Source organism: Pyrus communis, chromosome 14, assembly GCF_963583255.1.
Source record: "Pyrus communis chromosome 14, drPyrComm1.1, whole genome shotgun sequence".
Lineage (NCBI taxonomy): Eukaryota > Viridiplantae > Streptophyta > Magnoliopsida > Rosales > Rosaceae > Pyrus > Pyrus communis.
In genome coordinates, this window is record NC_084816.1 from 26,104 (window position 1) to 49,418 (window position 23,315).

At 37.8% G+C, this 23,315-nt stretch overlaps 2 protein-coding genes and 1 pseudogene across 5 annotated transcripts; 2 read left to right on the top strand and 1 right to left on the bottom strand.

Annotated features, from left to right (window-relative positions):
• Positions 1-268: 268 nt before the first annotated feature.
• Positions 269-5,899, top strand: LOC137715130 (choline/ethanolaminephosphotransferase 1-like). 3 transcript variants are annotated; one of them, XM_068454362.1, is made up of 19 exons: positions 269-427; positions 1,029-1,232; positions 1,808-1,817; positions 1,905-1,955; positions 2,158-2,235; positions 2,380-2,455; positions 2,557-2,579; positions 2,660-2,760; positions 2,960-3,054; positions 3,173-3,241; positions 3,494-3,563; positions 4,100-4,163; positions 4,246-4,286; positions 4,394-4,478; positions 4,660-4,722; positions 4,912-4,970; positions 5,085-5,137; positions 5,276-5,348; positions 5,572-5,899. In XM_068454362.1, the coding sequence occupies exons 2-19, from the start codon at positions 1,096-1,098 to the stop codon at positions 5,591-5,593; spliced, it is 1,170 nt and encodes a 389-aa protein (XP_068310463.1). In that variant the 5' UTR covers positions 269-427; positions 1,029-1,095; the 3' UTR covers positions 5,594-5,899. The 3 variants fall into 3 exon arrangements, with proteins under 3 accessions (XP_068310463.1, XP_068310462.1, XP_068310461.1); XM_068454361.1 differs by lacking the exons at positions 269-427; positions 1,808-1,817 and having other exon boundaries at positions 1,094-1,232; XM_068454360.1 differs by lacking the exons at positions 269-427; positions 1,029-1,232 and having other exon boundaries at positions 1,246-1,817.
• A 96-nt stretch (positions 5,900-5,995) lies between these two features.
• On the bottom strand, positions 5,996-7,972 carry LOC137715539 (uncharacterized; annotated as a pseudogene).
• Positions 7,973-17,772: 9,800 nt separating this feature from the next.
• On the top strand, positions 17,773-22,135 carry LOC137716068 (transcription factor Pur-alpha 1-like). 2 transcript variants are annotated; one of them, XM_068455461.1, is made up of 5 exons: positions 17,773-18,437; positions 18,515-18,562; positions 21,039-21,179; positions 21,295-21,540; positions 21,675-22,135. In XM_068455461.1, the coding sequence occupies exons 1-5, from the start codon at positions 18,129-18,131 to the stop codon at positions 21,825-21,827; spliced, it is 897 nt and encodes a 298-aa protein (XP_068311562.1). In that variant the 5' UTR covers positions 17,773-18,128; the 3' UTR covers positions 21,828-22,135. The 2 variants fall into 2 exon arrangements, with proteins under 2 accessions (XP_068311562.1, XP_068311563.1); XM_068455462.1 differs by having other exon boundaries at positions 17,780-18,437; positions 21,298-21,540.
• The last annotated feature ends 1,180 nt before the right edge of the window (positions 22,136-23,315 follow it).

Genomic DNA, 23,315 nt, shown 5'->3' on the forward strand with positions numbered 1-23,315 from the left:
AATCCAAAATAAGTATAAATTTAAATTTGTTCACCATTTAAAAAGAGAATTGTTATTGACACTTTAAATTTTTCATTCTACACTCCAAACTTTCTATATTTAGAAGAAAAAAAATATACTCCTTTATTTAGAAAAAATACACTTATAAAGGATGTAGAATAAAATTTTTAAAATGCCAATAACACTTCCTAAAAAAAAAAAAAAAAAAGTGTATAACCTTTGGGTCTTATTTTCATTTTCTTTTTCAGTAGCCCATGCAGGCTAGTGTACATCGCATCAGACCCTAGCAGGAGGGCGGACGATCTGCCTCCGAAAACCTAACCATAGCGCCGTCTGAGGTGAAGGCTTGGATTCATAATCTTTATATCTTTATCCCGAACGCAAAAACCATAGCAGGGAAAAAACCCCCAAATCCCCCAACGCCAAGGTGAAGACTTTCTCACTCACTTGCTCTCTCTCTTTTTGTCAATCCTTTATTTTATATATGGAATCTGTTTGTGATTTGTTTACTGGAAAGCTCGTTTGTTTTGATTTCGCTTGTGCTTGTTTGCTGGTTAATCAAATGATTGAGGATGGATTATTTAGCAGAGCACCCACTGTGTGTGTGTGTGTTTGTATTTTTCGCTGTTTGTGTCCTTGGAGGAGCTTGTTCGTTGGTGGGTAAAGCTAAATCAATCATTTCTGGTGCAAATATTGTATTTTTAGATTTCTAGTTTTGATCGTGTGGGATTCCGAATGAATCTGCTCAAGCTGTGCACTTAACGTTATTCACAAAGTTTAGAGCTTTGGATGTTTTTTTTATCTGTTTTGGAGAAAATATCTACTGGGTTGTATTCTTTCATTGTTTCTGCATTCTGGGCATTACCCAGATGAGATGATTAATGTGTTGAATCACAAAAATTTGAATTTGGATTTTGATGTTGATCCAATTATCTTGGGGGGCAAGTGTACAAGCATGTATGATTGTATTCAGTGATGGGTTTGTTCAGATGCGTGGATTGAGTTATTTCAGTTATTTTTGGTAGCAGGTTGGTTGTACTGAGGCTTATTTGCATTTTGTTTCGAAGCGAAAAATCGAAGCTTGATTTGGAAGAGATGGGGTATATTGGGGCACATGGTGTGGCTGCTTTGCATAAATACAAGTACAGTGGCGTGGATCACTCTTACACTGCCAAATATATCTTGCAACCCTTTTGGAGTAGCTTCGTTAAAATCTTTCCCCTTTGGATGCCGTAAGTTTCTTAATCTTCTTCTCTGATTTTATTGATTACTGAGTGTTATGAATCTTATGATTGACTGAAGTTAAGTTCATATACTCTTCTCTTTGGCTTTAATTGGTGGGTAAGATCATGAGTTTTCTGGTGTTATAAGCGCTCATGTTTTGTTCTCGAATTTAGGTGCATAAGTTTTCTGTTTTAGTAGTTTCTGCTGGGTTTATCTTGGATTTATGTTATTCACTAGTCTACATTTGATACATTTATTTTAAGAAAACTTCCAAATAGACAAGCAAACATTTGTAGTTTGCATGATGAGTTCAAGACCTTTAGCTGACTTACTTCATGTAAATTTACAAACCCATCAATATGCAGCTATGTTTTGCTTAGAAGATGGAGTACATCTTTTAGTTGATATTGCGGACTTACAAGAATGAAAATTCATAGCATTTTTTTTTCTGAGACTAGATAATCTCTCCTTAACTGATTATGAGTTTTAACATCACCTGTTTGTGATTTTTGCTGATGTTTGCTAACATTTACCTTTGTTCCTTGGTTTCTTCCCACGCTTCCATTTCTGACTTTTTCTTCAGGCCCAACATGGTAAAGTGACCTTTACTCCCAACTATGCTTTATCATTTTTTGAAACTGTTGCCTTTTCATTGATGATTTTGTTTTATTTTTTGCCAGATAACTCTAACAGGATTCATGTTCTTGCTCACATCCGCTCTGCTTGGCTATGTGAGTGGTTTTTTCTATCATCTTTATTTTCTGCTGTTAGGTTTTCCTGTTTATAATGCTAATCTTTTAACTCAAGCTTCACATTTAGTTTTAAAAATGTTCACATTTATCTTTACTCTGGTTATGGTGTGCATGATGCTTAAAATGGGAATGTTATTACTTAGTAAGCTTCCCATGAATTTGTGTTATGTGTTTTTCCCAGATATATTCACCACGACTGGATTCAGCTCCTCCTAGATGGGTTAATTTCGCTCATGGATTGCTACTTTTCTTATACCAGGTTTGCTTAAATACATCCAAGCAGAGTTGCCTTTGATTTTTCTGTGGAGTCCTCTTTATTGTTACACATTGCTATTTTATTTCTATCTTCATTGTCTCATTTCCCATCACTTTCCTGTTTGACCTTTTTCACAAAAATCTTAAGACGTTTGATGCCGTTGATGGGAAACAAGCAAGACGGACAAATTCCTCAAGTCCACTGGGGGAACTTTTTGACCATGGTAATGCACTGCTATCATGTTTTTTTTTTCTTCTGTTGCCTTTGTACATTCACAATTGAATATTGATGATTTATATTCTGGTGGATCTCAATGAATTGCAGGTTGTGATGCCCTTGCCTGCGCGGTATGTGTCTTCGTCTTTTCTAGTCATTTGGTACCCTGGAATTCAAGTTTCTTTTTCATGTTTTATATGTGTTTGTTTAGTTTGAAGCATTGGCCTTTGGAAGTACCGCGATGTGTGGAAGATCTACTTTCTGGTTCTGGGTGATTTCAGCTGTTCCATTTTACTTTGCTACTTGGGAGTCGTAAGTTGTCCAACTGAGTTTGATTTTGTTATTAGTCATTCGGGAATTTACCACCTTCTTTTTCTTTTTCTTGGGGAAAGGAGTGGGGGAGTGGGTTGATTCGATATGCTAGCATATAAGTTTGTTCACTCCATGGCCCTGCATAGAATATTTCATATGCAAAAATAGAATGTTCTGATTTATGACTTTGTTGATCCAGTTACTTTACTAATACCCTAATCCTTCCTGCTGTTAATGGGCCCACGGAAGGTCTAATGCTTATATATTTGGCCCATTTTTTCACAGCTATCGTTGGTAAACTCCTAATTTCATTCTGCTACTCTACTTGTATGTACAGCTTGAAGTTAACTTCTAAACCAATATCTAAAAACTCTTCTTTTCTTTAAGTACATTTATTTCTTTACATTTTCAGGTTCTGAGTGGTGGGCTCTACAATTTGGAAAGTCTTTGCCTTTTCTGAGTTGGGTCCCCATTCTTAGTGGTAAGGCCAAGCCTGATTTAGTTGATACCATACAATTGATATTTGGCATCAAACACTACATTTTGCGAGACTTGACTGCATGCTATATTTCCGTATATAATTTGCAGTACCTATCTATATAGAGCTCGTATGCAGTTTGATTACCTTTTTTATATTTGTTGTGGATGACTATTTCTTTGGCTGCTTCACAACATACACTACTTCCATTGCAGTTGGTCTGAAATTTAATTCCTTTTTTTTTTTTCACTTCAGAAATCCCAACATACAAAGCTGTGTTGTATCTAATGATAGCTTTTGCTGTCATCCCAACACTCACATTCAAGTATGTAATTTTCTGTTCCCTAATTTTTTGAAATTTGAGTCTAACTTTCTCATGTATAATAGTTCTTTCTGTTTTTTCTATTATAACTTATTCCTGAGCTCTTAATACATGTATCATGACGTTTTCAACTCAATTGTAATTTTTCTAATTGTTCTATATGGAACCTTGTAAATTGTTATCCATACTACGCTTGGCATATCTGTGAAGACTTAAGCTACGGAAGCAGGGTTGCATTGCTAACTACACATTGTGGGCATGAACTTAGAACTATTATGTTGCTATCTTCATGATCTTACTAACCTAGAATTCCTTGGGGTATGGGATTGAATTGATATTACTATTTTCTATAGATATAACAGCAATCTGGTGTTAATATTCACAAGATTTTTTTTTTTTGGCTGAGTGCCTTGGTATAGTTTACCACTTCCCCAAACCATTCATGTGTCCGAGATTCAGAGCTCACGTATAAACTTAAAAATAGTCCTTTGAAGGCCATTAGACACTTGGACCTTATGTTGGATTATGCTTGTGTGCAGTGTATCCAATGTTCATAAGGTTGTTCAAGCAAGGAAAGCAAGTATGCTATTGGCACTGGCAATGGTATTGTTTTTATCTTTCGGATTTTATGCTAGTTCTAGACACTTGATTGGCCTAATGGGTGTTTCATGTTGTTTCTTCTCAGATTTACCCTTTTGTAGTCCTTTTGGTAGGAGTTTTGGCATGGTATGTCTTTATTCTTTGCGTCCACCCCTGTTTTTTTTCCTTAAATTTATTGCTATATTTTATTTCTTTTAAAAAATGGTTTCAAAGTAGTAATAATTTATTTGCAGGGGTTACTTGTCACCAGCTGACATTATGGGGAACTATCCACATTTAATCGTTTTGGGAAGTGGGCTTGCTTTTGGGTACCTTGTGGTAAGATATCCGTGTTTCTTTATAACCGTATCTTTTGAAAGTGTGGGTTTTCCATTCGAATGTAATTGCTTACTATCGGGGCTGTGAGTGCTAGATTTCCAATGTCGTTCTAAGGGGTCTTGTAGACAACCAAATTGTTTATTCTACCATTGTTGTTGAAAGGAAAGCTCTGTTTTGGCAGGGAAGATTGATTCTTGCGCACTTGTGTGATGAGCCAAAGGGTTTGAAAACTGGAATGTGCATGGTATGTAACAATCCCAAAACTGCTGGAAATTTAGAGTCTGTTGAGTGTGTATTTCTAGCAACGCAGTAATAGCAGCATCATATTTCTCAGAATTGGTTTATATCAACAACTTCTGCATGCTTTTTTTTTTTTTTTTATAATTCAAGACCAGATTATATTACTAACTTCAATATTTATTATTCTGTGCAGTCATTGTTGTATCTTCCATTTGCCATTGCAAATGCACTCACAGCTAAACTGAACGATGGGTATGTTGTATTTGATATAATGTCGGGAGCTTTAAGTAAAGACGGGATTCTTCTGTTCTTGACAGTCTAGATGTTTCTGATTTCTTGAACTTCCTGTGTACCTTTTTGTTGCAGAGTTCCTTTGGTTGATGAGAGCTTGGTTCTTCTTGGTTACTGTGCATTTACAGGTATGGTAATTTGTTATGAAGGTCTGCGTATTGGAAATACATGACACACTACCATTTTTATGGATGTAGTATGTACTTACGAATTTCATTACACTGTACCATACCTCGTGGCTGAATTTCACTTTTCCCTGAATGCAGGGACACTCTATCTTCACTTTGCAACGTCAGTCATTCACGAGATCACAACAGCCTTGGGAATCTATTGCTTTAGGTGAGAATGTGTGTTACATTCAAAATCGAATCATATTACTCACCAAGTCCAAATAATTTTTTGACTAATACAGCCTGAAATTTGATTAAGCGCGGTGTTCTGTGCTCATTCTTTCACCTCGACAACAGTTTGCTTCCGTTCACCAAATTTTGTTCCTTTTCTTTGGAGTGCCCATTGATACCGTACCTTTGATCCTAACTTGCGGTTTCTTGTTGAATTACAGGATAACTAGGAAGGAAGCTTGAGTGACATTGCATCAATAAATAGAACATTAGAAATATTGACATTGCAACCATTTTCTCCCTTCTCTACATCTTTTCCAATTTTTGTTTCAGCTCTGCGGGCTAAGTCGAGAATGATGCAGTTTGAGCGAGTTTTCTCGTCAGTATAATTTTGTTTTAAGATGAGTGAAGAGTGATTAAAATCCATTTCCATTCATTCTTGCTGTTGTATAAGATTTTGTTTTGTTTCTTTCCGAAGAGAGTTACCGATTTAGGCATATTTTCTCTTCCCTTTGATGCATCATTTGAAATCTATGTAAGTACAAGTTTGAGCATCCGATGGTGTCCGTTTTTTCTTCTCTTTCACCTCGTAAAAAGTCTCCAAGTCTGAAAATGTGAGCAGTGGATATCGACATTTGCCTGTTTTCAATCCAAAATGTAGTTTTATGTATACATGACAGGAACGTAAGCAAACAATGACAACTAATGTGACGATACATGATACTGAATCTTCGCCATGTTCTTACTTACAGAAATGAAACCACAGTTGCGGTTTTATTTTTCCGACCTATAACATATGGGAAGTCAAATTATATAGCCTTCTCCAGCCATCTTGGCAATCGTAATGATACTTTCATCCCGTGCCTCGTAAGGAACACCGAATACAGTAGGTGGAACAAGAACATGAAGGATCCGCTATTAATCAATACATGTTACAAATATAAAGCCTTAATATATAAAGAGTGCATATGCGAGAGGCAGAGCGAGAGAGAGAGATACCTGAGAACCAAATAAAGCATAAATCGCTTCCATTGACGGGACTGAATAGATGCCCGATGCAGTAAATATGAATGTTAGAGAAGCATGAATGTTTATAGTGATCTGCAAGCAAACCAAATCACAAACAAAAAACATATCAAATCTCGGTACTACAAAAAACGAATATCAAACAAAGGATGGTTAATTACCAAAGCAAGTATGTTTTCCCTTATCAAGAATGATGATATCAAGACATACCCTACAGCACCCAGTGATCGAACCTGCACATATAATAAAACTGTTACCATCAACTAAAGCGTTTTAACTGGTTAAGAGACAACCACTGCTTCGAACAGATTCAATTAACTTTGGGGGATAAGGGAGAGAACATTACAATTGTGCACAAGAATATTGAAAGACCCCAGCTTGCTCCTAACCTGAGAAGTTGAAACATAACAGTTAAAACTGAAGTAGACTCACCATAAAACTGTGATGTCAAAAAAGTAATCCGTAGCCACTGCGTAAACTAATTTGAATCACTTCATACCTCCATAAACTTCCCATTGTAAAACCAACTAAACCGTGCTTAAGCTGCACAAGATAATTAATTAGCATGTTAAGTGCATATCATACGGTTCTTACCAAAATTTTCAAGAAAAAAAGTTCAAAGTAAAAGTGACGGTGGCTAGAACAACAATGAACTAGCTAGTCCATCTTGGTCAATCGGTATGGATCACTAGTCTGGAATGGCTTGAGAACTATGAAACTAACCTATCTCAGCTATTCTACGAGAGGAGAGATTCCCAAGTATTAAGAAGCAACTTTTTTGAACACGAAGAATCAGAATACATACTAATTCACAATAATGAGAACAACAACAGGACAGATAGCATGCTCACCAAATAGGTTAAGGCTTTCACCGGACCAGACAAGACTAGCAATAGCATAGTTGTTGCAACCTAGCACGATCAGAAAACAATGGCAATTATGTAATGAAAACGCCACATCAATCTCTTAAGTTTAAACATGGCGGGTCATTGATGGTCACAAACCATAGTTTTTCTTCCAGTAGCGAAGCTCCACCTCATTGAGGTGATCACTATCGGCAGCGAGAAGAAGCAGCCAAAGTAATCCTGCACGAAAACCAAGCCTTTTTAAGATAACCTATACAAGAATGCATAAACTCTCGTTAGCCCTATGCCTCTTAGGCTCTTATCATTACGTCTTCCACCACTAGCTCCGACCATCCTTGCCTTCTCTACTTTGAACTTCTTCACATAGACATGAAATGACTCTTTTGGGGTTCTTCTTGACGTTGAACAAATGGTCGGACTTCTTTTTGATCGAGCGATAGGATGAATATTCTTTGGTAAAAACCAAAGAAAGTTCGTCGAAACTTCGGATAGATTGTGGCAGTAGGGTGTAGAACCAATCTTACGCCTCGCCTTGTAGAGTGGTGGCGAATATCTTGCACATGAGATCGTCGTTGTTTCGATAGAGGATCATTACACTTCGGTAGTGCTTTAAGTGTCTCTCCAGGTCTTCATCCCCTTTGAAAGATGTGAAATGTGGCATACTGAACTCGCGTGGAGGCTCTGCCTGCTCAATCTCGTCCGTGAAGGGTGACCTGCTTATGTTGGTCATGTTTCATCATAGTGCCTTGTCGGTGACCTTGTTGCGTTGGAAATCACACAATCGCTTGGTCAAGAGTCTCTCTATTTCTTCCTGAATTTTCCTTTATTAGGGTAACAGAGTTCTCGGCTGCCCCCAGTCGTGACTTGTTGTTCTAGGCTGCTCTTCCATGTGTTTGGCTCGTCTATGCCACAGATGCGGTGCGTTCCTAGCAGGTGAGCGAGTTCTTCGTAGGCTGCCGGTTGAACTTGAGCCGAATTGAATGACTACTTCTCTCCGTCCGTCATGCTGCCTACTCCGATGTGAGGTGGATGATGCTCATTGCGGGCTTAACCGTGAATGAACACTTCGCTTGGAAGGTTACTCATGTTGACTATCAGAGTGTGACCCCAATCGTGAATGTATGCTCGTCCGTGGGCCTAGCCGAGAGTGCACGCTCCTTCGCGCACTAAGACGGGAGTATACACTATCTTAGGGGCCCAATCAGGAGTGTACACTGCCCAAACGCTTGGTTCATGGCTGGTCGAGTGGCTGCTTGCAGGGACGCTGCTGAAGGGGTTCTTTGTCTGCCTTTGTCCTACTTCAGGACACCTCGTTTGGGGCATGTTGCATCTTGGTGCGCTACAAAAGCTGGTTCACCAAAGTCATTTGTTGTGCGAGGGCGTTCGTCAACTCTATGACTTGTCGAGACAAGTGTTGTTCTCCATTTGGGTTGGAATAGCTTGGAAGAAATGTGTCTCCTTGAGCTATGGAAGTGTGGTAGACTTCGAGCGCTAGATTTGAGTTAGGAAATGTCAAATCCGCATAAGAATGTGGTGAAAATGCTCCCAGTTCGATCGTTGGTCCGAAAATTTGGAGCTAGGACAGTTGAACTAATCTTGGATTGATTTAGGCTGCTTAGAAGGCCACGGGAGCAGGCTGGGCCACGGGAATAGGCTGCTCGACGGGAGCAGGTTGGGCCACGAGAGCAAGCTGCTCGATGAGAGCAGGCTGGGCCACGAGAGTAGGCTATTCGGCATATGGTGCACATGGGTGCGAGGCTAAGGCTTAGCTTAGCAATGCATTGGGCTCGCGTTGGGCTTGGAGTGACATGGATTGGGCCATGGTTTTGGTTCCGTGGGCCTTGGATGGCACGACTTGGGCTTGCTTAGATGGCACGGTTCGGGCTGTGGTGGTGGTGCCATGGCCCTCGTGCTCACCGCGGTGGTTGCCATGGTGGAGCCCCGTAGCGGTGGTGCCGCTCTACTTATGATCACATTTAGCCTTGTGGATTGCTGCGGTCCCATTTCTTGACTATTGGAATTTTCACTTGTGGAATTTTCTAAATTTCTAGCCATTATATTTCTCTTTTACGTTTTATCAAATAATCTTTGCAAATAAAAAATTCTAATAATAAGAACGTACGAAAAATATACAAATGGACAAGAAAAAATAAAGAAAAACTTTTTATGCGAGAGTCTTCTACGAGTGTGTGTACTTCAACTCTCAATGAAAGCACCAATTTGTGGATGCAAATTTCCGCCTTCTTCTTCTTGGACAAAATTGCACCTACAAAACAATTAACACCTTAGGTCAAGGCCAAAAGCCTCACGCGCCCACAATGAATGGGGGGGGCTTTGACCAAAGAACCTTGGATGTCAAAGTTAGAAATTAGAGAGAAAAATGTTTAGAGAGTTTTTGGAAGTTTTGCAAAAGTGTCGAACCTCCCTTTTTAGAGAAGATGAGGTTGAATATATAGAACATGGCTGGTCCCCTAAGGAGAGAGGGTGGCCGGCCTCTTGGGTATTTTTTGAGTGTAATTGGTGATTTAATTGGTAATTAATGGATTAATTAGGAATAAATCCATTAATTAGCCAATTAAATCAATTTATATGGAATGTTTTGAAGGTTATGAAATAATTACGTTGTTGAAAATATAGGATGATGATAGATGAAATAACTTTGAATTTGTTACCTATTTTGGGCATTTTTGACTTGATTGTGGAATGTTTGTCCACTGCTCGCGCGTAGGAATTCCAGTGCTTCTCAAAGGTAATTTTGTCTTTTTTGTCCAAAATTCCACGTGTCACCTCTTGATTATTTTTTGCTCCACAAACTGTATAAAAAAAAAACATAGCAAATTAAATGGCTTCAACACAATTTTTATGCAAAATAATTATGAAGTGCAGGTACTTCCTGCAATTTGCAACAACTAAGTCAATTCCAACCATTTCAAACACAAAAAATTATCATGGTTGCAAGCAATCATTTCTTATTTGACAATTGGAAAACTTTTACATACACCATATTTTAACCCAAAAGCATTGCATCACCTCAAAGCTATTGGGGCAATGCTTTCCTCTTTTAAATTTTAAACCAAATGCCAGTTTATAATGTAGATAATCTACAGTTAACAATTACATGCATAACTACTACATGTAGGAAATGACAGACCACCATCTCAAGATATCGTATCACTTGCTCAAATAACTTTCCCTCTGGCCTTGCGGTGGGGCCTTGTCTATGGAGTCTATGTTATACTCGTACGGAAAATATATTTACCATTTAAGGTCTACAACTTACAATGACATATGTGACAATAGCTTTCACTTTTCCCCTATGTGTCACGGTCAACTCCGCAAATCTTGATATGGTTTCAAGGTTCCTTAGCCTCCCATTCACAGTATTTCTATAATTGAATATTAACTCTACAATTAGTCACATGTACTATCATTATTTCTTAAACTGAACAATGATTATTTCTAGAACTGAACAATGATTTTTTCTAGAACTGAACACGAGTATCATCACTATTTCTTAAACTAAATACTGATTATTTCTAAAACTGATACTGACTATTTCTTAAATAGTGTAGGTTATTTTGCTGTATTTCTAGAAATAATGTTTATTTTATTCACATCCAGAAATAGTATGAATTATTTTGGTTTACTTCCAAAAATAGCGTAGATTATTTGGGTTCATTATCAGTAATATTGTGAGTTATTTTGGTTTACTTCCAAAAATAGTGTAGATTATTTGGATTCATTATCAGTAATATTGTGAGTTATTTTGGTGTTGTTCCATAAATAGTGTGAATTATTTTGGTTCGTTTCAGAAATGATGTGGATTATTCTGATGTAGTTACAGAAATTGTGTGAGTTATTATAGTTCATTTTTAGAAATAATGTGGATTATTTTGGTTAAGTTTTAGAAATAGTGTTGATTATTTTAGTGTAGTTCTAGAAATAGTGTGAGTTATTTTGGCTTATTTTCATAAATAGTTTGAGTTATTTTGGTTCAATTTCAGAAATAGTGTGTAATTTTGCTTATTTTGCTTCCAGAAATAGTGTTTATTTTGTTCCCTTCCATAAATGGTGTGCGTTATTTTTGTTCAGTTTCAGATAAAACGTGGGCAATTTTGTTATAGTTTCAAAAATATTATTTATTATTTTGGTGTAGTTCCAGAAATTGTGTGAATTATTTTGGCTTATTTTCAGAAATAGTTTGAGTTATTTTGGTTCAATTTCAGAAATAGTGTGTAATTTTTCTTTAGTTCCAGAAATATTGTAGGTTATTTTGGTTCAGTTTCAGAAAAAGTGAGTTATTTTGCTATAGTTCCAGAAATAGTGTTTATTTTGTTCCTTTCCAGAAATACTGTGCATTTTTTTTGTTCAGTTTCAGATAAAACATGGGTAATTTTGTTATAGTTTCAGGAATTGTATGGGTTATTTTGGTTTAATTTCAGAAATAATGTTCGTTATTTTGTCGTAGTTTCAAAAACAATGTTTATTTTGTTCAATTTCAGAAATATTGTGAGTTATATTGTTGTAGTTTCAGAAACAATGTTTATTTTGTTCCATTTCATAAATACTGTGAGTTATTTTGCTTTAGTTCCAGTAACAGTGTGGGTTATTTTGGTTCTATTTCAGAAATAGTATGGGTTCTTTTGTTCCCTTCAAGAAATAGAATTTATTTTGGTTCTATATAAACGAGCAACATGCAGCAGGACTGGGAGAATTATTTGTTTTGATCTCTATCCTTTACAAGCATCTTAATATGCTGAACGTCTAATCACCCCATGTGTGTTAAGATAAAGAACAATATAGTGATTATTTCCATAATTCAATTTTACTGAATGTCAGGAGCGAGATCATGTTTTGCTGTGTCAATGGAAGTAGAATCAATCTACACGAAATCAGAATTACAAATATAATTACATGGATTAACAAATCAAAAGGAACAAAGACTACAGATGCAAGCACATAAATGATCACGAAATAGGCTCAACGGAAGTAGTATTATGGTTATAGTATTTTCCTTTGAAAAAATGTTACTAAAACAAAATTTTATCTGGACATAAAATGGTTAAAATATTTTCCTTTTGTGTCGACTGCCATCAACATACATACATGATCTGGACAATAAATATATCGTGTCAGATGTCAATGCACTAAGGTTGAAGATGCTGTGTACTTGAATCCATGGGTGTACAACTACAATTTTTCAAGATCAAGGGACTATATAATGTACAACTTTCAGGTCCATATGCTGCATCTTCTTCAACCTTAGTCATAAAACAAGAACATTGAATGGTTTAAGGAACTCAAGCTATACCCTTACTTGAATCCATGGGTGTGGAGGATTTTTCGGTTGCTATTCGAAGACTCCTTGTTACTCTCATTGTACAAATCCTCTCCACCTTGTGGCATATGCAGTTATGCACCCGGCATTTCTTCATCGCAGCAACTAAGACTTGGCAAAACCTAGAGAGTGGGTTGCCATTTTTGGCTTGAAGTGCCTGTACCTAGCAGTCCCACCAAGGAACAAGACCAAATTCCTTCATCCTCGTAGAATCATAATATGGTGATTCGAAAAAAAAAAACGGTGGAATTCGGATTGAATTGAAAATGAAAACAGAGATTGGGTGGAGAGATCGAGAGAGATATTCGATTGCTTCGATTGCAAAAATGGAAGAATTTTATTTGTGCAGGAGAGATAGAGAAAGGGAGACAGAGAAATGAAGAATAGGTGGAGAGATCGAGAAAGGGGGAGAGGGATTAAACGGCGGAGTCTGCAACTTTTTTCTCTTTGAGTTTTGACATCATACACTAGGGCTGGGCACGGGCTGGGTTGGGCCCAATTTTGAAGGGACCGGACCGAATCCGAGTTTAAAAGAAACGGGCCTGGTCGGGGCGGGTCCAACAAATTCTAATACAAGAACCGGACCTAACCCGACCTGTTTGAAATGGGCCAGTTTGAGCCGGGTCCACGGGTCCTTTTTTTTTCCCTCTTCTTCTTTAGTTCTCTCGAATCACGATCGTTCCAGGAGATCAATTCTTACAGGAGCTGTTCTTTAGCTCTCTCGAATCACAACAGATTTGAAAATTATAGGAGCTATTTTTTAAAACTGAGGTTGCATTGCACATCAATTCTTACATATATACACACACACACACATACATATACATATACTCACACACACAATCGATTCAAATTCAATTTAATTCAACAGAGTTTCAAACTCAGTTGATTCAAATTCAATTCAATAAAAGATTTGAAATTGGAACATAACAGAGGTCAAGGTTCAAGAACCCAACAAAATCCCTAAATCTAGAAAACCCTAATTTAATTTTCAATCCTAAATCCCTAAAATGTAATACCTTAAAACTGAAGAGGACTATAAGCAGAGTTGTGCGCTGCAAATATGAGTTCTGAGTCAGACGGAGGAGATGATTGGGAGCGTTCCCAACCACCTCATGCTCCGCCACCTCCGACGCGAGATTGGCGTATCGCTCGAAATCAACAGGACCCGGTTATGGCGTCGGACTCAGCCTTGCTCACGCTCCGCAGCAATCAAGTCGATAAGGAGACTTTGGGGGTGACGTACGTCAGCACCGATAGCGTCAGGGTCACCGGTGGGGTTGAATTTGAGGTGTACAAGAACAAGGACATGATTCTATCTTCTGTATGGGTCTCTGGAGCGGATGGAGGATGTTTGGCTCAATGGAAATGCAGGGGGATTTGAGAGCTATTCGAGAACCGGGTGGAGTTAGAAGGAGAGATCGAGCTCTGAGACTGAGTGAAATAAAGGGAGTTAGGACTCAGGAGGAGAGATCGAGAAGACTAGGATGAGGAAAATTGTAGAAATGGGCCAGGCCGGGGGCCCGTTCCCTCATATTTTAAGATCTGCCCCACCCTGCTAATTTCGTATACTCGAACCGTCCTGCCCCGTTTTGTGTTTAAAAATTTTGGACCTGCCTCGAACCTGAATTACCCACCCCTGCCCACGGTTCTTATACCCGTTTGCCCACCCCTATCATACATTAATACAAATCATTGCCCTTAGTGTTGTTATTTTGGTTATATTTCAGAAATAGTGTGAGTTATTTTGCTGTAGTTTCAGAAATAATATGGGTTATTTTGATTCAGTTTTCAGAAATAATGTGGATAATTTTGCTATAGTTCCAGAAATAGTATCAGTTTTTTAGCTTAGTTTCAGAAATAGTGTTTGTATTGAAGCTGAAACATATTAGCCCTTTAATCCTAGATAGGAGCTGGAAGAAGGCATCCCTTAAACCTCAGGAAAAACCATCACTTACATGTCAAGCAATTGCATTGGTGATGTATGGTATATGATAATGGTTATAAAGAAAGACTTGACACTTCACGGCAACAAGCAGCGGCCAACAAACTAAAAATTCCATTTTGGGGGGCTTGGTCGAATATGCTCAGATACAACCTTTCTTAAGCAAAATTCAAAGTTCTTAGTAGTACTTTTCATATATTAGATCCCTCAAAGGATTTTCTTATCCTCTTTTTGTTTCTTACTGATTAAATTAATAGGATCATCCATGTCGTAATTTGATTAGTTAACCAGAAATGCAATTCTTCTTCAAATTAGAGGTAAATAAGAAGGACAGCAGCTACTTCCTAAACTAACCCACCCAAAAGGAAAAAGCCATTCATAAAGCTAAAAAAATGGCACTCCTCCATCAAACCTCTTTGTTGTACTTTCAACAATCATGGGAGCAGCAAACCCGCACTCAGTAACTTTAAATGAAAAAAGAAAAATATTTCCTCACTCAAGAATTTCAATGCCGAAAATTCAATAACAAAAACAAACACAGCAGCTCCAGCTTCCCGGTCACTGTCGTCTCCACCTTCATCATTATTCCATTGCAGAAATTCAATAACAAAAACAAAGCCGTAAATTGAAATCAGAAACGAAATCGCAATAAGCAAATCTTTTAAACAAGAAACCGATCGAACGAGAAAGAAAGCGTGTTATATTGACAGGAGAAACAGAGCTCCACAGGTTCGATGCTGAGACGCTCGCCCGTGCTATCGGATTCGATCGATTCAGTTGATTCGAAAAATGGTGGAATTCGAATTGAAAATGAAAAACAGGTTGGGTGGAGAGATCGAAAGAGGGAGAGAGAGAGAGAGATTCGATCAATTCAGTTGCAACAACGGAGGAAGTGGAATTGAATTGGAAATAAAAATAATAGCAGAGAATAGACGGAGAGATCGAGAATGGGAAAGAGTAAGGTACCGTTTGGTACGTGGGACGGGACGGAACAAAGTGGGACAAAGCGTTCCGTTCCACGTTTGGTGCGCCTAAAACGGGTGGAACGAACTGTTCCACGGGACTAGTTTTGGATGAATTTTCGTTCCACCTCACCCCATGTAACGACTCGTTCCACATCTGTGGAACATAAAATTATAACCTTTCCGTCTCCTTCTTCTTTCTCATTGTTTCCATCCGAGAGCATCTTTACTTCCGTTTCGTTCCGTTTCGTCTTGTCCCGTCCAGTCTGCATACCAAACGATACCTAATTGAACGAGCAAAGCTTGGCATCAGGGTAAAGTAGAAAACTTAATGTTTGAGACATTTTGATTGAACTGGTTTAGTGGTAGGCTTCGTCTTAATTATTAATTATTAAATAAGAGTATATTTTGCTCACCACTATTTTGTATGATATATGTTCATCATCTTATTTATTACTATTAAATATGTTTAAATTTTGAAATTTGTACTTATTCATTATATGAATCTCGAAATTTAAACTCATTTAACAATGATAAATAGGATGATGAATATGCATCAAATGATGATAAGCAAAAATGCTCCCATTAAATAAAATTATTACAAGATTTTTGATTAACTTTTAAAATTTTAAAATTATTTTCATTAATTTTTTTATTAAAAAACTTAAAAAAAAAAATTAAAAAACTAAACCTAAACCTAAAAAATTTAAATTTGATTTCGTCGCCGTCACTCCTTCTTCGCACCCCACCTTCTTCCTCTATCTGTTTCTTCTTCTCCGCCCAGCACAGAAAAACACCAACCCCTCTTTCTTTTCTCCCTCTCTGCTCTCCTTTTTCACTTTTTCTTCAGCCTTCCTCCCCTCTCTCTCTCTTCTCGGTGCGAAATCATTCCGTGGTTTGAGATTGACCCATTAAAAAATCATAACTTTGACCGCATTCGTAAGCACCCCAAACCCACCAACAAAATTAAAGGGATGGGATTGAAAGAAAGACCTCATCTTTGAGCCTATGAAGCAACGTCGTCTTGCCGGCATTGTCGAGACCCAAAAACAAGATCTTTGCCTCCTTCTGCCACAATCCGAGCAATGCAAGAACCCCATAGAAAAAACCCAACAAGAACATGGTGTCTCCACCCAAAAATAGTTAGATCGAAAGCCTCGCCCCAATCAGAGTAACAGAGAACTGTTACTGGGTTTGGTGCGATCAGACGGTTGTGATGTGGCTGTGAACCATTTGGGCATCGTGGGCCGTTAGATTCTAAATTTCGACCAGTAGGCCTCACGACCCAGTAATTCACATCACAGGTTTGGGAAAGGGGATGCTGCGTTTTCAACTGGATTAGATTGAAATTGAAATTTTCGAATTTCTTTCTCTAGAAGTTGGCGGCGAGACACGAATCCCAGGGCGGTGACCCAAGGTCGTGACGAACTGCGGAAAGGGAATTGAGGGTTTGGGAGAGGGAATTGAAAGTAGGGCGGGAGGGGGGGGGGGTGGAAAGAGAGCAGCGGAGAGAAGGAAGAGAAGAAAGGCGATGAGAGGAGGGAAGGAGATGAGGGTTTGACGCCGGCGAGAAATAGAGTGGGTTGAGGTCTAGGAGTAGGAAGTGCTGCGTTTTCAACTTTATAATTTTTAATTTTATAATATGCACGGAGACATAGATTGACACGTGTCGTCTAGTTATTGTCTATGTTTAGAGATTCTAACGGAAAATTTAGTCGATGTATGAAACTATTTTAGAATTATAACTTTAAATATCATACTGGGACGAAAAAAACACTTGATGTATGAAGGTTGAAAACAAATAAATTTCAAGACAGTAAATTGAGATTGATCATTAATTTTATTAATATTGAGTATTTATTTTTTAGCCCAATTTTTAAACTCAAATATCTAGAAAGGCAAACTTGAAGCCCAAATGTTTTGAGCCCTCTTCTTTCTCCCAAGCAACTATCTTATTTTTCTTTTGTTTCTCTCCGAATGTTCTACAAGTGTTTTACTTTGCATTTTCTCATTGTCAAACTGTAAAAATTGTGGTGGTGAATTTGATTGTGTCTCAGTCTGTATAATCACAATCCATCTTGTGATTTTATACCTTTACCCCTGCTATGGTATAATCATTTGATTTTCTTGCAGTAAGAGATTGCGATTTTTAGGACAACATTCTTCATCAATTCTCATATTTTTATAAATAAAAAATTCAAATCAAACCGAAAAAAAATCGAACTAATTTGAACCGAAAAAATCCGAAGAAAAACCAAGTTGAACCGAACTATAAGTTAAGCTTGATTTTCAATTTCAACTAAAAACCAAACCGAATGGAACCGCTCCGAATGTAAAGTGGCTAGTGGAAACTGGAGGCCGAGTCTGAGTGGGTCAATCTCGCCCTCACATGACATTCCCAAGGCCCAAAACCCTAGATTGCATAACTGGCAATCGAGGAGCAATTCCAAGTTGAGAAGTGAGATCTGAGGGCTGACACCTACCAGGTAGCAAGTTACCCATCAACCAGGGGTCCACAGCTTCCGTCGGTGGTTTGTTTCAACTCTCAACTCAATAACCAGTACTAGTGGCGAAGTGGCAAGTTTTATTTATTTGAACTAGGATTAGGATTACGAAATAACATAAACAGAAAGATTCGGAGATGGAAGGGAGTTCGGGGGGCGTAGGAGGCGGTGCGGCGGCAGTAGGTGGTGGAGGTGGAGGTGGCGGCGGCGGTAATGACGTTGAGCTCCTGTGTAAGACGCTGCAGGTTGAGCACAAGCTCTTCTACTTCGATCTCAAAGAAAACCCTCGCGGCCGCTATCTCAAAATTTCCGAGAAGACGTCGGCCACCAGGTCCACCATCATCGTTCCCTTCTCCGGCATCTCTTGGTTTCTCGATCTCTTTAATTACTATGTCAATTCCGACGACCAGGAAGTCTTCAGCAAGGAATTGCAGCTCGACACCAAGGCAAGTTCCCTCCCTCTCTCATGCTTTCTTCTTCTTTAATTTCTTTTTTCTGACTGACCTAAATTTCTCCTCCTTAGGTCTTCTACTTTGACATTGGCGAAAATCGCAGGGGCCGCTTCTTGAAGGTCCGTTTTTCCCTTTCTCTCTCTTCTTCTTCTTTTTTTTTTTTTTTTTTTTTTTTTTGCAATATATTCTATCGTCTGTTTCAAAAATCTTACAAGTATCCCATCCGATCAAATTTTCATGCTAATTTGCAACCACATCCTTGAATTAGTTACAGACTCTACTTACTGGGGATCAATTTTTGGTATTTTACTTACTTGCATCTGCCTGCGTGTGCATAATGACATTTGACTACACACTAGGCACACACCAATTTAGCCTTGCATCTGCGGTTGCCTCATCACCTTGACCTGGCCTTAATTTAGTTTTTCGAATTATTTTTTTCATAATTAAGATTTGTATGCTAACAATTATGTTTCCATCTGTGTACATATATTTATGGGTGTGTAGATATGTTCTGGATTACATGGTATTGACATGTACATCCTTCATCCTTGTTTTAGGGAAACTATCGATAAATTAAGCACGGAAATCTATGCAGTTGAATAGTCAAGGACTATTTTAATTTCACAGTGAATTGTTTTAGAACCCTTTTTCTTCAAACTTTACACAAGAGAAGTGCCTGATTCTATAAGGAGTCCCCTGAAATGCCTTAGAAGTTGGCTTCTTTAGTTGGACGACAAAAGTAATGAATCTACAACAAGCAATATTTTACCTCCGCTCCCCTGCCATTCCCACCCCACCACCACCAAATTCATAAATACTTTTTCCTCCTCTAATGGATAATGAGGATGATTTTCTAGTTTAATGTTGTTTTCAAACTTTTCTCTCACTAAATGTTTCTAATCCCCAAGTTTCGAAAGTGTATCCATGAAATTTCATATTAAAGTAGTTTAGCATCTACTTGTTTTTGTGCATTTTTCTGTTAAATATTCCAACGCACTTGGGGTAATAGTCACTTGTTAAGTCAAGGTTTGGATGGAGGATTATGTAGTTGGTGAATGTATGGGTCCTTCAAGTAACTCTGATGGTTTTTGTGAGGTAAGAAGAATTAACAGGATATTTAATGGTAGAGATGGAGATTGGTTAACACTTTGGGATCCAGTTTCATGTGAAGAACCATCAGTGGTGCTGATGTCACGTGCAGACATTTTATGTGTGTTGTCTCTGTTTCCTGAGTGTCTTCTACTGATTTTTGCTTCACCTTTGTACTTATATGTACTTTGCTTGTATCTTTTGTTTTTTTATAAAACTTTCCCTTGTTTATTTCTATTGAGGAATATCTTTAGTCTTGGGGGTTTTTATCACCTACCTTTGACCAATGGCAGCTGACACGTCTTTACTTTTTATGATATATGATTGCATAATAGTGTATCATGGGTGAGGTTGAAAATTTGGATATAGATGAACAGATCAGTAGAAATACAAGTAAAGGTTCCCTTAAAATTGCTATTTCATTCAATTCATGGAGATTCTAAAGGGAACTTTAGGAAATCTCTACTTTATGCCCCAAAAGGAAAATACTTAGATATTTCTAAAAATAAACATTAACCCGCATTTATCCCAAATCATTACAATTTCAGCCCATTTAAATGTTTACTATAGAACTTGAAAAGCCAAAACTTGAAAATCTATATCATTGGAATGAATAATTCGTAATCCTTCTAGCGTTTCTTTTCACTGTTCTCCTTTTTATTTTCTTATAACATGCCATAAAGTGTTTTTGTCTAAAGTGGGTAGGATATTTTGTTTTCCCATCTCCCCAAAGACATGGTTAGGGCAAGGTGTTGCATTTGCTATAAAGACGGGAAGTTGTGGGAACCCAACTAAGTGCTTCGTCTGCGATTGATGGTGGTGACTTGTAAGTTCATGTCCGGTGGTGATGAAGCTAACTCTGTAAACCAGCTATTTCAGAGATATTCCTGTATCTTGGAAATTTAATTGTATTGATACGGTTTTGATGTGTTGCCGAAATTTCAGAATTTCAGCAACACCTTGGGAAGAAATCAAATGACCCCCTATTCCATATGGGTTCTCTATAAATTCTTAATGTCATCAATATCTTAGACAGACTTCCAGATTTTTGCATCACTGCTCAAATCTTATTAAGACTAAGGTAAAGTTATTTGTGCTTGACACAATTGTCGAAGAACTATATCTTCTACTTCTCAGTAGCTCATGTCTGCTGTTGGGCTGGAGCAGCTTGTGAATGATTTGAATATTTTTGTGGGCTTGATATAACATGGAGCCCTACGGTACTTACTAAATGGTATTTGTTGCCCAAATTCCTTGATGTGAAGTAATTTAAGGGGAAAGTTTCTATGCCTAAGTCGTTGGATGAAAATCTGACATCAATAGGAAACATACCATTTACTTAAGATCTTCAACTCGTTGACATTCTAAATGTTGGGATTTTTATTTTTATTTTTATTTCTCCAACAACTTAAGAGCTTAGTATATATCCTATTAAGGTACTTGGCATCAAAAGCTTAAAACATTGTTGTGTATGTACACAGCTTCACAACGTGTTTGGTGCAGGTTTCTGAAGCTTCTGTTAGTAGAAATCGCAGTACTATCATTGTTCCTGCAGGAAGCACCCGAGATGAAGGGTGGGCAGCATTTAGAAACATTTTAGCTGATATCAATGAAGCATCAAGGCTTTTTATACTGCCGAATCAGGTGTCCTTGTTTTTCATGCATAAACTCTTTCCTACTTTCTAGGTAATATTAGTTTCTCTTTTGGGAGTGACTTACAAGTCTTGTGAATTTTCACCTGGTTGTTTCCATGCCAAAGCAGCAAAGTTCTGAACCTTCAGAGCGCCTTGTTGGGCTTTCAGATGATGTAGGCGCTGGCTTCATATCTGGCCACAATAGTCAAACTGCTCCAACTTCTGAACTGAATGTTGACAGATCCGCAGAGTTGCCGGCACAAGATGAAATTGGTAACATGGGGGTGTCTAAAGTGATCAGAGCTGATCAAAAGAGATTTTTCTTTGATCTTGGGAATAATAATAGGGGACATTTCCTAAGAATATCTGAGGTATGCTTTAGGAAGTGAAAGAATTTTTTCTTTGAGACTCTAGAAGGATTTGCTTGTTCATTTTATATTTTATATTTTAGGTTTCTGGCAGTAAATGAAATCATAATATCTTTAGAATTCTGTTTAAATTGCAGGTTGCAGGTTCTGATCGGTCCTCCATAATTCTCCCCCTGTCAGGGCTCAAGCAGTTCCATGAAATAGTAGGTCATTTTGTGGAGATAACCAAAGACCGAATTGAAGGAATGACAGGTGCAAATGTTCGGACTGTGGATTCTCCCCAGAGATGAATCCTTCCCCTGGGGTTTGGTGATTAAACCAATAATTCCAGTATATCAAGACTGCTTTAGAGGTACAAGTAGGTGTTGATTAGGGTGGGATTCTCCTTACAGTTGTGTTCTGTTATTTTATTCTCTTCTTCTGTTCTCTCATTCAAGTCTGAAATAATATCCGTTTTCTGATTGCTCAACGTAGAATTCGGAGATGATTGCCAAGCTTAATTTAAACATCAATAACACAAAAAAGAGACAAGATACTTGTAACTTGAGTTTGATAGTCTGTCAACCTTCCACTTTAATAATAATGACCATTCTAGCTCTGCTATATTTTGTTCAGTAGCACAAATGCATCTACTTGATTTGTTTCTAGTTTTATGGCTTGTGGTGCAGGTTTTCACTTGTCACCTTTTTTAAGTGTAACCTTGTGGTTGGTAATGTTACCCTTGAATGTTAAAAATTACGAGGAGAGGGAAAAAACTTGGTTTTGAGGAGGGCTATACTAGTCGTCACTCTGCTGGCAGTAGAGATGATTTAGCTTGAGCAGCAAGTGTTACCGTGCCAGGCAATCGTGCAATATTATATCTACATAACTGGGGCTGCATTTAATTATTTAGTTATTCATCTTTTCCTGAGTATATTTTCTCTGAGGCATTGTGTTCGCACATTTGCCTTACAGATTGATCTAGTATTTCATGGAACTGCTTTAAAGGAAACAGAGCTACCCGTAAACATATCGTAGTTAGTGAATAAACCTTGTAGGCCCTCCATTTACCATCTTTACTTAAATAGCCTTCGTAAGTATCTACCTATCATTTCTGTAAAATACCCTTAGAAACTACTCACCAAATTACTTAAAATACCATTTCCAAGAACCAAGAGATACCCATCATTGTGAAATAGATTTCAACATGTAGTGAGTATCGACCCAACACCTCGATCCTAGTGGCTCGTGCTCCAGCCGAAGTTGTACACCCATTGTTAATGACGGCTGACGAAGATGATTTAAGCTACTGAAGATGCGTTGGTAGAAAGCAACTGAAAAGGTTGCAGATTTTAAGATTTCAACTATTGAATATGTGTGCCACTTAGTATTACGGTCTAATAGTATTCTTCTTCATTTGTAAGTGAGAGGTTTTAGGTTTGATTCTCGCCAAAGGCGAATTCGCACTAAATTATTATAACTAACTCATTATGAGACTTCGCACATTCCTCCGTCAATTAGATAATATCATATGTTTTCAAAAAAAAAAAAAAAAAAAAAAAGCACTGAATATGTGCACAATTTTCGGATGGTTCATATTGAATGATGGGACACATGATGATTTCAAATCTTCAGGAAAAAGCAAGAGCAACCGAGATTTTTAGTTGCTGGCCACTGAAAATTATATTGTCTTCGGTTCGTTTCTACCGAATACGTGGACTCTTCAATAATCAATTGGCATTATAGAAAAAAAATTGAAATTAAAAATGAATGGAGTGCTTTGAGGGTGGCAATAATGG

Excerpts from the sequence above, each read along its gene's own strand:
- LOC137715130 (XM_068454362.1), top strand. The coding sequence starts at position 1,096 with ATGGGGTATATTGGGGCACATGGTGTGGCTGCTTTGCATAAATACAAG. Across the intron at positions 2,456-2,556 it reads GGGGGAACTTTTTGACCATG|GTTGTGATGCCCTTGCCTGC; the intron begins GTAATGCACTGC and ends AATGAATTGCAG. Across the intron at positions 4,164-4,245 it reads TGCTATTGGCACTGGCAATG|ATTTACCCTTTTGTAGTCCT; the intron begins GTATTGTTTTTA and ends GTTTCTTCTCAG.
- LOC137716068 (XM_068455461.1), top strand. The coding sequence starts at position 18,129 with ATGGAAGGGAGTTCGGGGGGCGTAGGAGGCGGTGCGGCGGCAGTAGGT. Across the intron at positions 18,563-21,038 it reads GCAGGGGCCGCTTCTTGAAG|GTTTCTGAAGCTTCTGTTAG; the intron begins GTCCGTTTTTCC and ends TGTTTGGTGCAG. Across the intron at positions 21,541-21,674 it reads ATTTCCTAAGAATATCTGAG|GTTGCAGGTTCTGATCGGTC; the intron begins GTATGCTTTAGG and ends TTTAAATTGCAG.